At 39.5% G+C, this 16544-nt stretch overlaps 1 protein-coding gene across 1 annotated transcript in view; it reads left to right on the top strand.

Annotated features, from left to right (window-relative positions):
- ASAP1 (ArfGAP with SH3 domain, ankyrin repeat and PH domain 1) overlaps positions 1-15140 on the top strand; it is a 202460-nt gene extending 187320 nt beyond the window's left edge. Inside the window, exons 25-30 of the mRNA XM_054984560.1 lie at positions 3493-3663; positions 7211-7277; positions 8437-8495; positions 9022-9524; positions 10820-10942; positions 13106-15140. Coding sequence (XP_054840535.1) covers positions 3493-3663; positions 7211-7277; positions 8437-8495; positions 9022-9524; positions 10820-10942; positions 13106-13180 — 998 coding nt within the window. The 3' untranslated portion in view covers positions 13181-15140. The remainder of the gene's footprint in view (positions 1-3492; positions 3664-7210; positions 7278-8436; positions 8496-9021; positions 9525-10819; positions 10943-13105) is intronic.
- The last annotated feature ends 1404 nt before the right edge of the window (positions 15141-16544 follow it).

Genomic DNA, 16544 nt, shown 5'->3' with positions numbered 1-16544 from the left:
GGGCATAAAGCATCCTGTTGACTTCATGATCCCCGTTTGGCTGGGATCACAATCTGAGTGACCAAGGATGGTGCCATAACAAGAGATTTTAAAAAAAACACCAGAGTCGCAGCAAACAGTATAAACAACGACAGCAAACGTTCTCATTATTTTAGGACGTGGAGGTTGGGGATTTTTTTTGTTAATTCTTTAAGAATTATTTCAGATCCTTTGAAGACACTGCGGTCAAAAAATTAAAATGCAAGAAACATCAGCACAGTCCTAGGTAAAATATATTGCTTTGATATCTCAGAGAGCTGCCCATAAGACTTTCCACTGGGCAAATTTGTGATAGGAACAAATGAAATCTGTTTCTAAACAGAATTTAGATTTCATCACACAGATGAAATCTATACAGTCTCTTTGAAGTACCAGTAAGCAGTTTATATTTCCACAAGTTCAGTGAGCCCAGAGGTGCTATTAAAGCACTCCTTTTAACAAGATCTCTCTTCTTTCTAGTACCAGGGATACTATTAACAGGATACTATTAACAGGAATTATGGTTCTGCTGTATCTCATTTGTTGGTGTGTGTGTGTGTGTTTTCCCCACTCACTGTTTGAAACCTCTCTGTTGGATGATAAAAGCTCTGCATAGTATTTGTTGATGAAGAACAGGCTGTCTTGAAGAACAGGTCCTGAACCAGCACCACCAGTGCTAAAATGGAGTATACTGTTAAGTTTAAAAGGTCTGGAACTTGCACACAGCATACAGTGTAACTGAACACATCAATGTTATCTAACGTAGAAGTTTATTTTACTATGTTCCCTGTAACTGTGGGCTGCGTTTTGCTGAGCACTAAGTGTACAGTCATCTCTGCATCATGGTTTCAGTTACTCTTTTCACTCTTTGGGTTTACTGCACACGTTTCTTCTTGGAGATATATCTTTCCTGGCCTGATTAATTGTCCTTCTATGGTCCTTCTATGTCCTTCTGGAATCAAGTAAAGCTCTGAACATATTGCCAAATGTTCTACTTGCTGTGCTTTTTATTTCTCAGAATCTTTTGGTAAATAATGTCATTCCTCCAAAGATTGTAATAGCAGAATGTCTGTCATTACCACTAGATTCTTTCCAACCGTGCCCACTTAATTAATCTAGGGAGTACTGTGAAGTTTCTGGATGGTAGTAGAAATTAGGAGTGGGCTAGCTGGAATTCCTAATGCAGAGACTTCATTCAGGTGTTACAGCAGGGGTCCCCAGTGTAATGCCCGTGGATGCCATGGTGTCCACCCACACGTTTCCTGGTGCCTTCCAAGTGTGTTTTAAAAAGTTGGTAGGGCTGGTGGAGCTTTTTCCCAATAAGGCTTGTGATTGGCCAGTGAAGATTTGACTAAGTGTGCAGATTTTAAAAAAAATTGCTTTGACAGCAGCTGCCACCGTAGCGCAAGGATCTTCATTGTGTGACTGAAGTTAAGGTGGGGCAGCCATTTTGTTGCTGGCTCCTCCTGAGGCAGCCATTTTGTAAGCTACACCCGTTACACTTTTTCAGACTTTCAAAGGTGCCTGCAGACTCAAAAAGGGTGGGGACCGTTGTGCTACAGTAATCAAATCATGTCCTTTGCTCCCTCCCTCCCCCTTTCTCATTCACAGATTCCTTCATCCTTTTCCTGCTCTGACATCTAAAAGGTGCATATGATAGCACTGAGTCTATACTTAGACGTAAGTTTGAAAATCATGATTTGGAGGCAATCCTAGGTAGCACTAATCATAGTTGGCGTGATTTGGTTTCATGACACGATGTAGTTGGAGCAACCGAGGAAAGGAGATCCTTGTGCAAAAGCGGGGAAAGGGAACCCATGAGCTTGCAGATTGCCCCCGAATGTCAAACCGCAAAATGGCTGTTGCAGGAGGCGGAGCCAACCACACTATGTCAGGGAGTGGGATGATGCATAACTGATATATATTCTTCAGTGTTTCAGGCAGAAGATCTGTTTGACAGGGTTCCTTTGTAAATGAACCTATTCTTTAAAAATATTTTCTTGTATACATGAAGCTTACCTTCAGTCATGCAGTGAAGATCCTTGTGCTGTGATGGCAGCTACTGTCAAAGCAACTTCGACAATATATTGAACTTTTTAAAAATCTGCACAGAAAATCAGATCGCCAGTGGCCAACTAGAAGCAAGCTGTACCGGGGGAAAGCCCCATCTAGCCCCACCCACTTTCTAAAGACACTTGGTGGTTAGCATATAAGTTGAGAGGGGCCACCATGGCACCCATAGATGCCACATTTGGGAACCTGTGATCTTAAGGCCTCATTTCTCCCTCACATCCTGATACCTTCCTACTTCAAGACCTTCGGCATGGTAGCAGGACAGTCCTAGGCAGTCCCTGAAGGTCTCAGCCCACCCCCACACCCCGCTTCAAGTCAGCAACCTTATCCTGTTGTTTTTCTGAACCCATAAATATGGTATCCTTGTATTAAAAGTAATTTTCTGAAATGTGTTATGACTCTGGCCTGTTTATTTTTTATCATCCACTTTACGTTCACATAAATATATAAAAAGAAATCTCAAATATACAGATTATGAGAATGTTTGAATCAATCACAAGTTCTTTAAATTGTAAATAGGTATTCAGAATACTTAAATTTTGACCTGGCATTGAAACGTTTACTTTGTCATAAGAACAAAAACCTGATACAGCCTCACCAGAAGTCATTTTTCCAGTAGTGCAGATACCTTCATATATCCGTGGATCCAAGTTTACTACATTTTTATCATTTAGCATTTATATAGTGTGTTCAAACTGCTTCACATAGTTACTTTGTAATTCTTACAGTCATCGTGTAAAGTAGATGTGCGTTTTTAGCTTCGTATTTCAGATTGGCAGGGTGAGGCTGGGAGAGTATGGATCCTCTGCACCTATGATCTGCATTGTTTAGTGCAAAGGGGGAGATGCTGACCAGGGGATTCTAATATACTACCCCGTCAGTTCCTTGCTGTACTTACTGTGAGTCATTACAGATTACCATATATTAGAGGGATGGGTAGTAGCATTCCTTAATAATGTTTCTGTAATTGAAATAATCCACAATTATGGAATTTGCTGAATCCATTACGCAGATAAGCCATCACAAACAATATTTGATTAGTATGTTCTTTAGAAAGTAACTTCCAAGCCACAGCTGTTCACTCCCATTTAATTTTAAATGTATAAAGTAATGTAAGCATCTCTTGCTGTGTCTAAATATTAAACTCTTGGTGCTTGTTTGCTATCGCTTCTGTCTGCATGTGTGTGGGGTGTTCCAGTCATACTGCTTGCATAGCCAGAAAAGCATACAGTGTTGTTAATTTTCATACTGATGTTGAATTTTACCAAAGTTTGGAATGGCTTACTTTTGTTTTCAGTGCTTTGCCATGCTGTACTGTGGTCTGATTTTGCATTCCTTCTGTGCTGCTTTGGTGTTAACTCGTCTTTGTATTGGTAAGCAGCTGTTTGTTTGGTTTTACAGGTCCGTCTGGCCCACCTTCAACCCTCCCTTTAGGCACTCAAACCACTAGCGGCAGCTCCACTCTGTCTAAGAAGAGGCCCCCTCCCCCACCCCCTGGACACAAAAGAACCCTCTCTGACCCACCAAGCCCACTACCTCATGGACCCCAGAATAAGGGCCAAATTCCTTGGGGTGAGTTTTAAAGCACTTCAGAAAGAGTACTCAAAGATGGAGAGGTGTATATGTATATGTGTGTGCGTGTGCGCAGATAGATATTGTTTTGTAGATAGATACTGTTAGTGCTGTATATATATGAATAAATAGCCACAGCTCAGTTACAGTTTCACACCAAAGGCCACTGCAAATAGACAGCAGAGTATTCAGCTGATAGAAAATGAAAAGAGACAAGCAGATATAAGCCATGGTTTGCTCAAAACGTTTTAGGAAACCGTGGTTTGACTCTAAACTAGGATTAGAACAAAAGATGGTTTGGCAAGATGTGTCAGTTAAGCCAATGGCTGGTAATGATAAGTTATTCTTTCCACCTGAAGAACCTGCAGGCTTTCCGTGCTCGTCCAAAGAATTATAATTTCATTTGTTTCTGCCAGTGGTAGAGCACAGAAGGATATCATGTCGCTGTAAAACTATTCTTTTCAGGAATACTTTTGATTTTATTGCTAAGATTAAAAGCCTAATAAAAGGGGCAGAGAAATAGAAAAAGAAAGTAAAGAAGAAAGAGTACTGTAAAACTGTATTTTGAAAGCACAGCTTTGTTTAGTTTAATAAGAATTTCCTCTTTGTACTGTAGAGACTGGGAAGTTCAGCCAATCTGTACAGAGCTGTAAAACTTCACATGAACCTTCTTCAGGAAACCCCTAATAACTTTTTTTGAGGACAGCCAGGGGTGGGAGGCTGCTCTCTTGATACAGCTGTCCTTTCAGCCAGCTGGGTGACCTTGGATCAGTCACAGCTTCTCGGAGTGCTCTCAGCTCCACCTACCTCACAGGGTGATTGTTGTGGGGATAATAATGACATACTTTGTAAACCGCTCTGAGTGGGCATTAAGTTGTCCTGAAGGGCGATATATAAATTGAATGTTATTATTATTCCTTACTACGTGATATCTTTCTCAAGCATACTGAAAATGTTCCAAGGCCTGTATAAATAACAAATTGTAGGAGAAGACTATAGAAGATTTTTCTCTGCTTTCCACCGAAGAAATTCCTTGGATTCCTAAGTCCACCTTTCTTTAAATTCCTCGGAAACAAGGGTGATCCTTTTGTGCACCAAAATTGGCCTAGGAGGGCTGCAGGCTTTTTTTTCAGCAGGAACGCGATGGAACGGAGTTCCAGAACCTCTTGAGAATGGTCACATGGCCGGTGGCCCCGCCCCGTGATCTCCAGACAGAGAGGAGTTTAGATGGTGGAGGGCAATCTCAACTCCCCTCTGTCTGGAGATCAGGGGGCGGGGCCACCGGCCATGTGACCATTTTCTCCGAGGGCAACCCACTGAGTTCCACCACCTCTTTTCCCAGAAAAAAAACCCTGAATAGCTGTATCTTTCCATGTACTCTTAAAGGCATGAGGGCGATTCTTACTCCAGTCTTTAGTAAACAACGACAAAAATGTCTAGTTTGACTTAGTGAAAAGTACCATGGCCCTCTGAGGAAGGAAATATAATTCCCTGCCTGCCTTGTCCTCAGCATTCTGGAAAAGAGCACAAGGGTTTGCCTTGCTAAGCCCCTTGAAATCTATGGGCTTTGACTGAAGTAACTCTTCATCAGATTGCACTGCTAGTAGATGTAGATATTAACATAAAATAAACTGCTGTGTGAATTCCCCCTTCCAGGAGCAATTTGGTATGAAGTGTCGTTTTTGTGTCACAGATCAAATTTAGTATTTTAACCTTCATGTGTCAGCTGGTAAGCAGTGGTCATACATATCCAAGCAAGTAATATGATGAGTAAAGTGTCATACATTTAAAGAAGTGAAATGTAGCAACAGGAAAAATTACCTCTCTCTCTCAACCCTTCAATTAAGTTAATTAGTTCTGTCTAAATAGAGTAGCCTTTTTACAAAGATGGGCATATAATAATGTTTCTCCAACTTCTCCTGTGCATCTTTGGCAGAGGTGTCAATAAACCTGAAACATGTTCTTGTTATTTTCTTTCCAACTGGCATGAACCCAGCCAAATCATGTAATGTGATGTAGCATTTATGTTGGAAAATCACCTGCTGTTGCATGGCAGATGGAAATACACGTGGTCTGCTTTTTTTCACCATTTTTGTTGGGCTTTTTTTTTTTGTATTTTCACATTTGTGTGCTGCTTACGGTTTGGAAACTTACGTGGTTTTATGTCTGTTGAGAGAGATCTGGAGGTTTTTATTGGCTTTAAAAAAAACCCCTTAAAATTGCCATTGCCCTAACATTGTGCTTCCCCTCCTCATGAGATTGTCTCCATTTAATTTGCTTTAAATTTTTTGAAACATTCAGGTGGCTGGCTATGACAGCTGCGTTCCTTTTCTGAGACCTCATGCTTCATCTGGTAACTACAGCAGATGCTTCTCTTAACTACGATCTAGTGCCTTTTTTCTGATTTTCACTTGTTTTTAGCACTAACTCTGTTTAGCATTAGGAAATACACGAGAGAGAGAGAGAGTGAGAGTGTATTTCAATTTTTCTTAAGATGATGTCCACTGGCTCTTGTTGTTACCAAGGGCATGTCTTTTATTTATGCTATTGATCTTATTATCTGAGGCCTAGTTCACGCAAACCAGCATCTGTCTGAAATGGAACCAACGTGGAGAATGTTCTGAAGTCATACTGTTTCGCTTTAAGCAGCTTGCACGTCTTGCAGTTTTCATTGCATAGCCACAAGCACTTTTTTTGTGATGTATTTTGTACTGGCATTCTAGGTGGCTGCCATGCTTTTGTGTGTGTGTGTGTGTGTGTGTGTGCGTGCGTGTGTGTGTGTGAGAGAGAGAGAGAGGCCTACATGTAATGAATTCTTCTCTTTGGTTGGGATCTAACTGAATTCCTTCCAGAAACGTTGGATTTATTGCTAAGTGGCTTGGTATAACACAAATAAAGCCCTTGCAGATAATACTTCAGGGAATCTGTAGACTCCCTGTTTTGTAGTAAGAGGTAATACGAAAAACTCGCACACAAAAATGGTGAAAGGGCATCTAGTATCCTCAAAAACTGAAATCTTTGTGTAAATGCTGCTCTACCAAAGCACCACTTCAAGCGTGACTCCTGCTGCTGGTTGGGCACACTTAAGTAAACCGGTTAGTAGAATCCTGAGCAAAATGGTGATTTCTGAATGTGGGTTCAGTTGTGACAAAATAAAAAAAGGTCTCTGTGTTTGATCAAGCAGTTTTTGTTCAACGCCCTTGGCCACAAACACACATGTATTGATCAAACACAGTTTTGATCGGTATTCTTTCCTGTAAAAATGCTGAAGAGCTCAAAAGGAGTGTGTAGTTGTAGTATAATTTGTAGTTAATTTGAATTAATATTTATATTCCCCCCTCCCAAGTGGTCAAATTTTAATTTCTCCAGCAGATGCTCCACAGTCTACCAGTTCAAACCTCATAAGTGTACCTTTGGACTTTACATTGTTGTGCATGAAAAAATAAGTTCGGATCACTAAAAATGCTGCTAAGAAAGCTTCATACTCTTTATGGTGCTAACTGCTACTTTCTCAATTTAAAATGAAAACTGTTCATTGTTTACTTAGGTAATGATTTGGGTCCACCAGCAACTAAGGCTGCAAACAAGTTTGAAGGCATGTCTCAACAGTCAGGGTAAAATTTTACATTATCTTTGATAATTCATTATAGCTGTGCAAGAACATTAATCTGTATGCAGCTAGATTTTCATGGAGCTGTAGAAAATCACTTTTTACACATCTGTAATAAAATTCATTTCTGTTCTTTAATTGGCTGTTTCATTTCACTGGCTTTTATTGGCTTTTTCTAAATGCATGGTTAGGGTAGCAGGTAATATAAAGCTCACGGGCTACCTCTGCACTGCTCCGCTTTTTCCCCCATGTGGATTTGTCATTCAAAGGGTAGGGAAGAAAAGAAGCTTTTCCATAGCACAGAACTTTGGCAGGGCAGACGTAGCACTCAGGCCTCACGTTACTTCCTCTTACAAATGATGAAAAATGTCATTGCTGTTTAACAAACCATGATTAAATATAGGAAAGTGCCAGAAACAGGGTTCTTATGTTTGCTGCAGTTAATTCAGAACGATTGGCAACCAAGTGGTTAAACGTTTTGTAGAACCAAAAGTTTTGTAGAACCACAACAAGTTTAATAGAATTAAAACAAGCCACTGAGTTTTCTTTGCTTTTTATATATACAGATAATCCTATTCCAAATATAAAATTTGGCTAGGCGTTAACTGAATTAAAGATGTATTCAGTAGGGATGCAATCTAAAAAAAAGAAATATTCACTTATGGATGAGCATTGTGGTGGTCCCTGCTCTTTTATGTTTGTTACCACAGTAGCTTCTACTGTTGAAAAGTTTGGGTTGGATGAAGCCTGTTTGTATTTGTGGCTGTTGATCCTGCCTCTGGTAGGCTTGTCCACAGTTCTCAAAATCCAAAGAACTGACTTGCTCCAGTGCTGCATTTTGAGTTCTGACTTCTTAGGATCTCTTATACGTACAGTTCAAGATAACCTCCTCCAATGTTCTTTCACTGACCCCTCTTCTAAATATACATACAGGTAATCATAGATAACTACATCTACTGCTTAACTGTAATACTGTGAGGAGGTTATAAAGCTTCTCTTATGTTTGAATATGGCAAGCCCACTATCAGCATGAATGAATATCAGATCTAGTCTGTGGAAAGTGTCTGCACTGGGGAAGTTCATGTCTGGTACTCTAAACATGAGGCATTTGGATTTTTCAGTATCGGAATTAAGTTGTAATCTTTTACATATTCGTTTATCAGCACCGGTACTGCTAAGACTGCACTGGGTCCAAGAGTTCTTCCGAAACTACCTCAGAAAGGTAATGGATATTCAAAAATGTCTGTTTGCTGTATATGTTTTAGAATTTCATCTGGTAACTTGCTAAAATGGACTTGCCTACTCTCTGGGGTAAGGTCTGTTTTTTAGAACATTGCAATGTTAGGATAAGTTAGAGAACTAGTAGTGTAGCTGCTATAGTTCTGCCTTATGTTCATAGGAAGGTTGTATGCATAGTGCATGAGCTAGGTGGAGTAATGAGAGAGTCATGAATGTAGCCAATATAGTGCTACCCTCTGTTCATATGAGGCCGCACAAAGGCTAGAAGACACGATGAGAGTGTCCCGTGTATGCAGCCAGTATAATATCGTTCTGTTTTTATAAAACTGAGCTTTGAAGGCTGGATTTAGGTCTTTAGATCAGTTGCTGGTCCTTGGCACTGCCATGTGTATGGGATAGTCCTAAAGTGGGGGTAGCCGGTGGCAACAAAAAGACAGTGAGCAGTAGGTGCCATTTTTAAAGGTTATTTTTTTTTAAAGGCTGATGTTGAAATTTGTTTTCTGTTTCAGTGGCACTTAGAAAAATAGAAACCGTTCATCTTCCTTCGATCGATAAGTCTACTCATCTGGAAATCTTCCAGAAGTCAGCCTCCCTTTCTATTGATCTGCCACAGAAACCCCAACCTGGAGATTTGCCCCCAAAGCCACAGCCTCTGGAACTTCCACAGAAACCTCAGATTGGAGATTTACCCCCCAAACCTGGAGAACTACCCCCAAAACCTCAGCTGGGAGATTTGCCACCCAAACCGCAGTTAGCAGACTTGCCTCCCAAGCCCCAAGTGAAGGACCTTCCTCCAAAGCCTCAGCTGGGAGATGCTTTGGCTAAGACTCCCGGCGGAGAAGTATCGCCGAAGCCTCAGCCCTTGGAGGTCAATCAGAAATCTCACTCTGTGGATCTTTCTCCAAAGGTACAATCTAGAGAGACCATCCAAAAGCAAGCATCAGAAGACTCCAATGATGTAGCACATGCTTTGCCAGAGACCCCAGTGCCACTCCCTAGGAAGATAAATACGGTGTGTAGGAATTTTATTCGTTTACTGCAGAAAAGGCTTTGGTGCATCATGGGTCTAGGACTTGTGCAATCCTGTATGATGGATCTCTGAAAATTTACACTTTTTTCCCCTACACCATCATAGTTTTTAACCAGAGATCAGTACAGAATACAAAACCAAAAGTTATGCAACACAACAAAGTAATAATTTTTAAAAAGAGAGAAATTAACAATCCCTTTCGGTGTCATAATTCCCCCAAACTGATGAAACCAGTAACAGCTTTAAAAGTGATTATGTGGAAGGAAGTTGAAAGAGATGAAGTCAGCCTAGCAGCGACAAAAATTCTATGAAACAATGATGCGTAAGCACCAGATAAATGATATTTGTGTGGCTTTGCAAAAATGTGAGCCTGTCATATCTGCATAATCTCCAAGCTGAAACCAAACTCCCATGGTGTGCTTATACTTAATGGCAAAGCCATTGTTTAATTAAAAGTTGGTTAGTTTGATCATCCAAAACCAAGCCCCCTGCTAATTTTAGTTAGTTGGGCTTCATCAAACCAGAGACCGCAACTATGGTTTGAATCTGGTATTTTTAACCACAGTTAACCTTAAATATGGTTTTCCATGAGATACAAACATATACATTTTCGCTTGTTCCACAACAAGGCTATGAGGCTAACAGAGAGTGACGCTCAAAAAGTCGCCCAGCAAGATTAGGGACATATTAGGGACTGGAACCCCGATCGTAGTCTTAACTGCTGTACTATGCTTGTTCTCAGGAACAGTTTCAGATTTGGGGAATTTTTAATATTTTTCTTTTATCCTCCCAACCTCTTGGGGATTTTTTTTTAAGGGAGGGAAAGGCAGAATATAAAAGTTCTAAATAAGCCTAGGTAAAATTCTTCATCGGTTCAGCAGAAAAAAAAGATTCCTATAGTACTCAAAACCTTGTAGCTAAGTTATAGATACTCTGAACTAGCAGATCTGATGTGCTACACGCATAAGATTGTGTGTGTGTGTGTGTGTGTGTGTAAAATGTATGTAAAATTCTGTATAATGTATGTAAAATTGTTTTCAGATGTGAATGCTAGAAGCTATAGTAAAACCGCAAAACGTACATTGTAAACTAATGTTAAAAGAAATGTTTTTCTAAGGAATGAATTGTTTTAAACTTTGGGGGAGGGAGGTATTCTGAACGTGGCCCAAACCTTCTACAGTATTCACTGCTTTGCTATTATTAAAACATAAGTGAGGAACAAATCTGAACTATATATTCTCCCATCCCCTGAACTAAAACAAGATTTTTTTTTTTAGGGGAAGAACAAAGTTAGGAGAGTGAAGACAATCTACGATTGCCAGGCAGACAATGACGATGAGCTTACATTTGTTGAAGGTGAAGTTATTATTGTTACCGGTGAAGAGGACCAAGAGTGGTGGGTAGGTATCATTTTGCTTAAAAAAGCATAAGATAAAATCTTCCACCAAAGAACAAGTCAGTCGTCAACCAGCAGTTGCTGAGATGATGTATTTGTTTTACTTCATGATGTAGCAATATTGATTCAGAATATACCACATTTGCTTATTGTTTGTCATGTTTTGCTTTAGAATTCCTAGTTGGATTCTGCTATTTAAAGACTGAGAACACCTCCAGTGTGCATTTTAGCTTCAGTGGGAGAAAAATGGAATCCAAACACGTGCTTTGTAAGGCAACATTTGGATAGGCTCAGGCATAATAAATCATAGAGTTGGAAGGGGACTGACAGACCATCTAGTCCAACCCCCCTGCCCAGTGCAGGAACAGCCTAAAGCATCCCTGATAAATATTTGTCCAGCCAATCCCTGAAGACTGCCAATGAGGGGGAACCCACCATGTGCCTAGGCAGCCGATTCCACTGCTGGACTTCTTTTTTAAATAGATATTTTTATTTTTAAGCAATAGAGGGGTACAGAAGGGAAAAGGGACAAAGGTTTACAAGAAAATTAAAGATACACATTACAAGCATTATTAAAATACTACAACCATGTTACATATTTCAGGAATACAACACAAACAAATCCAGAAATATATCCTCTCTCCATCCTCATCTCATTCTTAAGACTGCCAGTATTATTGGCACAATATACACAATACACAATATTCACAATGCATCGCAGGTTTCATGGCAAAGTCAATTTTTAAAATCTTCTGTATCTCAGCATGTATATCTTCCCAGAATGTTTTTATTTTTTTGCAAGTTCATCAAGGACCTTCTGCTTCTTTACTCTTCCAACACAACCCTATATACTTCTTATTCATTTTTTCAATATCTTTCAGGATAATATACCATCGGTAAAATATTTTATACCAATTTTTTCATAATGATTGACTCACGGTGAATTTTATATCTTTCATCCATAAAATTTCCCACTTTTGAACTGTTATCTTTTCTCCAAAGTTCTGAATCCATTTCAACATACACATTTTAACTTGTTCTATTTCTGTATTGCAATGAAGTAAATAAATATTTTTTTAAAAAATTGCACTACATGCTAGAGGGGAAAGTGCTTTCAAAACTAAGAGCTTCAACAGCAGTTTATTGTATATCATTGAGATCTGGCGTTCAAAGGGGGGAAAACAAAAACAGAAAATCTTTCCACTGTGCTGTGCACAAGTATTTACATGCCATACTCTATAATGTGACCCATAAGTAATATGGACTGCTGAGTGCTGGATTCCAGTTGACTAGTATATTGTGACTCTAGATATCTTCAAGGCAAAGACAACAATAGAAAGAAGCATATCTGTATGATTAATCTAGGTCTATCGAGGGGGGTGGGGTGCAAGGCAGAGGGCTTTTGAAATTTTTATTATTTAAAAGTATCCCAGAGTTGTTCTTGGGCAGGGCATTCAAAAGCACTTCCTCCTTATTCAGCATGGAGCAGCTACTTGTCTCTCAAAGAGCCAGTTTGGTGTAGTGGTTAAGAGCAGCAGGACTCTAATCTGGAGAGCCGGGTTTGATTCCCCACTCCTCCACTTGATGCCAGCTGGGTGACCTTGGGTCAATCACAGCTTCTTGGAGCTCTCTCAGCTCCACCCACCTCACAGCGTGATGGTTGTGGGAATTGTTGTGGGGGTTCCAGAATTAACTTTGTTTCTATGTTTTTTATATTGTGTATATTGTGCCAACTGATGCCAATAAAGACTGACTGACTGACTGACGATAACATACTTTGTAAACTGCTCTGAGTGTGGCATTAAGTTGTCTTGAAGGGCAGTATATAAATCAAATATTATTGTTATTAAAGAGAGTTCTGTGTGCTTTTTGAAGGCAGGAGACAGGCCTGGAGACTTGAGGCTAAACAAGGTGAATTGAGGTTCTGCTCAGTATGCAAGTACTTGGTGGTGGTGGTGGGTGTTTTAATTATTTTCAACAGGATATATACTCAGGTCATGACTCATGAACCTATGGTAGGTGGTACTTCAAGGATTTCTACTGTTGGCATAGCTATTACACAGATTATATGTGTTGTACAAATACCTAAAAGTTTGGTGTGCAAGAAACACGGCAAAACACAGCAATGTCACCCTCCCCTCAAAGCAACATGTTTTCTCCATTGCAGATTGGTCACATTGAAGGACAGCCAGAAAGAAAAGGGGTCTTCCCGGTATCCTTTGTCCACATTTTGTCCGATTAAGTCAGATTGGAAACTTGAGCATTGCACATCTTTCCTGTAAGACGGGCTTTTAGCATGAAGCAAACAGCTGCTGCCTCCCTGTAATTCTGTGCACAATTGTGGATATATATGTATATATAACGGCTGTTACAGAACGAGAACTCATTTATGGCTCACCCTATGAGGTGACTTACCCTTGTATTGTAAATATACGGCGTTACTCCGCCTTTGCCAGTATTATGGTAGCCTTGGGTCCTGGCACGCCTTCTTGGGTCTGCTCAAGCCATCCTCGGCATCAAGCACTTACATCTCTTTGTCTGTGTGTATGGACTTCCAGCTCCTTAAATGTGTTTGGTCTCATTCAGTTGTTTAACTGTACAGAAATGACCATTGCTAATAAATCAGTATTCTTAAACTAGGTAACTAGCAGAGATTAGGATTCAGTTTTCAAAATGAACTGCTTTGGCTCATTTACAGCCCAGTTTACAGCTACAAATGTACACAATTTACAGCTTGTGAAATCCACTTCCTTGGTATTTGTTATAAGTGTTCAATGTATGCATCAAGCAAAAGAAATATTCACTCACGCTACAGATAAACCAATAGTATTTTATGGTGTGTGAACAGCATTTCATGTTTGTATTACATAGTTGCAGTTTCTCCCTATGATTTTTACCTCACAACACCATCTGTGTTTAATTAAAACAAAGAAATATATCTAATGAAGGAGAGCATACGGAACTTCTGTCTGGAGATTTCTTTTCACTGAACCAGGAACGTGCAAGAAAAAGAGTCTGTTTATGAATTCAGATACTTGCAGCCTGCGTTCGTGCAGGAATGTTACGTTAACCCATAACATCAAAGCCGTACAACTCTGGTATTGGCTTGGTTGCTACCCAGGTTTAAAGATGAGCTTATGTATTTGTTTCTAACTAATTGGCTTGCCTAGACAATAATTTTGCTGTGGGGGATTTAAAAGGTTTTTTTCTTCCCCAATAGTCTTCAACTCATTGGAGAATATTAAGTTATGATGTTCACTTAGCATAATTGTCTGGGGAAACTGAAACAGTTAAATGGTTTTGAAAATGAGGGTGAAATATAACCTTTCCTGCAAACTGTCAGCTGTTAATTAGAGAAACCAGAGAACAGTAAATCATTGGGGAGTTATATTTTCTTTATTGAATTCTAATTATGGTTCAGGGCTGAACTCTGAGCATCCGCCAACAATCACGGAACCACAAAATTGATAACTTTGAAAAGATGCCTTTTGACCTGTGGTCGCTTCCGAGTTATAAAATTGCATTACTTGCTGCTTAAACCCTTTCTTTAGCCTAATCAAGACTATTAACGTATTAAGGTATTCGTTTCTGGTAGCCGTGTCCGTTATTTATTGTTGTTTAGTCTGATTTTTGATCATAACCCAAGCAGAATGTTGTCTTTTGGCTTATGATCATCCATGCGTCCTGCTAGGTTCCCCTGGCATATAATATTGCTTAGTGGCAATATTACTTTGGCAACAGTCCTTTTTTTTTTTAGTTTAAAATGAATTCTGTCTGTGATTCCATGTCTTAAGTGTTTCCTGTCACTAAAGCACAAGTTCAGATTAATCTCTCTGAGGCTTTCGCTTTTGACATTCTACAAACCTGCACCCAGTGAATATTTATTTTTATTTAAATGGTTAACATGCAAAACATAATCAATTTAAGAAACTGTGCATGAAGAATAGCAAAATATTTATCGGCTATTATTGGAAAGTGGTTTTTAAACAATTGCTTCTTCCATGTCATGACACATTTTGTTCAAATCGTTAAGCGTGCAAATGACGGAACGAGCCGACTGGCAGCATCACCTCTGCAGTGTTACCGGAGTCCGTGTTGTCCGACTCGTGCTGTTGATATGAAAGCCAGAACTCAAATGACTGAACATTCCATGTTACTCATTAATGCCATATGCTTCAGATGCATTAAAAGTACAAAACTGATCTACCTTTTTTGTCAAGTATATTTTACGATAATTTAAAAATCTACCAGTTAAAAAACAAAAGGCAAACCATATAAAGAAGATCCAAGATGTGTAAAATGATGTAGAGTCAAATGTCTATTATTTTGTATGCTTTTTGAAGTAGTATAAATGAATTTTTTAAAAAAAAAACAATAAAAAAACAAGAGTTGACTATTCTGGGTGATTTGAGAGTCCATAGGAGAATGAAAATACAATGTATGATATATAGGCTGAGTTTAAGGACACTTATTATATTTGAACTCAAAGAGCCACTATCTGCAATTTTGTACATGGCATATTTGGGAAGTCTGTTTTGGGTTTCCCCTTCCCCTTCCCCTGGAAGAGGGAAATACGTTCTGCAAATGGTGTTTTACTGTTGAACAGCAACGGCTATTTATTTCCTATGACTTCATGCATCAGCGTTTTATAGAAAGCAGATCTAATGGTGCCACTAGCTGGAAACTGAAGTCTCCTTTGAATGTTACAGTCATCCTTACATCAGTACACTCGTCTCACATGTGCTTAATGTGACAGTTTGAGTACTGTATGTGTTAATTTCTACTTTTTTAATATTTAAAATTGCTTTTAAATAAATGTATTCAGTTGATCTCAAAAATCTGAATGTCCTTTTATCAGCTAGAGTCTTCTGTCAAAAGGAGAAGTTGGTCTTCTTGGCCTGAAGGTATAGATCACGTGTGTTTTTCTGGCATCTCTGTTTAGTAGGGCAGGGAACTCCATAATGAAGAATGAGGGGTTATCAGAGAAGCATAGCAGTTAAATCCAGTGATCTCCTTATGCATCTTATTTGGACCACTTATACCAGTCTTTTCTTCCAATATCGGCACCCAGTGCAGCTTACAATGTTGCATGAAGTTTAAAATGAGAATTACATTTTTTTTTTAATGAGGCCAGTTGGCTGCTCTTAATCTGGCAATCTTCACACCAGCCCTCATATGGCTGCATTGTGTCTAGATATAGTCCCTGCCTAAAAATAATTGGTCAGCCATCTCAGCAATGGATGTCAATGGGTGAGTGGGGTGGGTGGGTGTTCTTCTCTTCCAGGCCACAGTTCTTAACGCAGTCCCAAGCTCTCCTCCTTTCCCTACAGAACCAGTGGAGATAATCATACTTACTAGATGTCCTCAGTCACATGCACAAACCGATGTTTTTAGGGCCACTGGGTTGCTCTGGGTTCACTGGATTTTTTAGTACTATCTGAGAGCCTGTGAGGAATCATTCATGGCTCAAGCAGACTGACTTTCCTTCCCTTTTTCTTTTAACACTGAGCAGGTCTTTGTTACTTCCCTCCTAGAGCATAGTTAGTTTCCGACAGGCCATGTTTTTAGGTTTTTGTCATCTTGGTTAATTTATGAAGTCATATTTT

Source organism: Eublepharis macularius, chromosome 7, assembly GCF_028583425.1.
Source record: "Eublepharis macularius isolate TG4126 chromosome 7, MPM_Emac_v1.0, whole genome shotgun sequence".
NCBI lineage: Eukaryota > Metazoa > Chordata > Lepidosauria > Squamata > Eublepharidae > Eublepharis > Eublepharis macularius.
The sequence above is the reverse complement of the archived record's forward strand: the minus strand, read 5'-3'. Positions and strand labels throughout refer to the sequence as shown.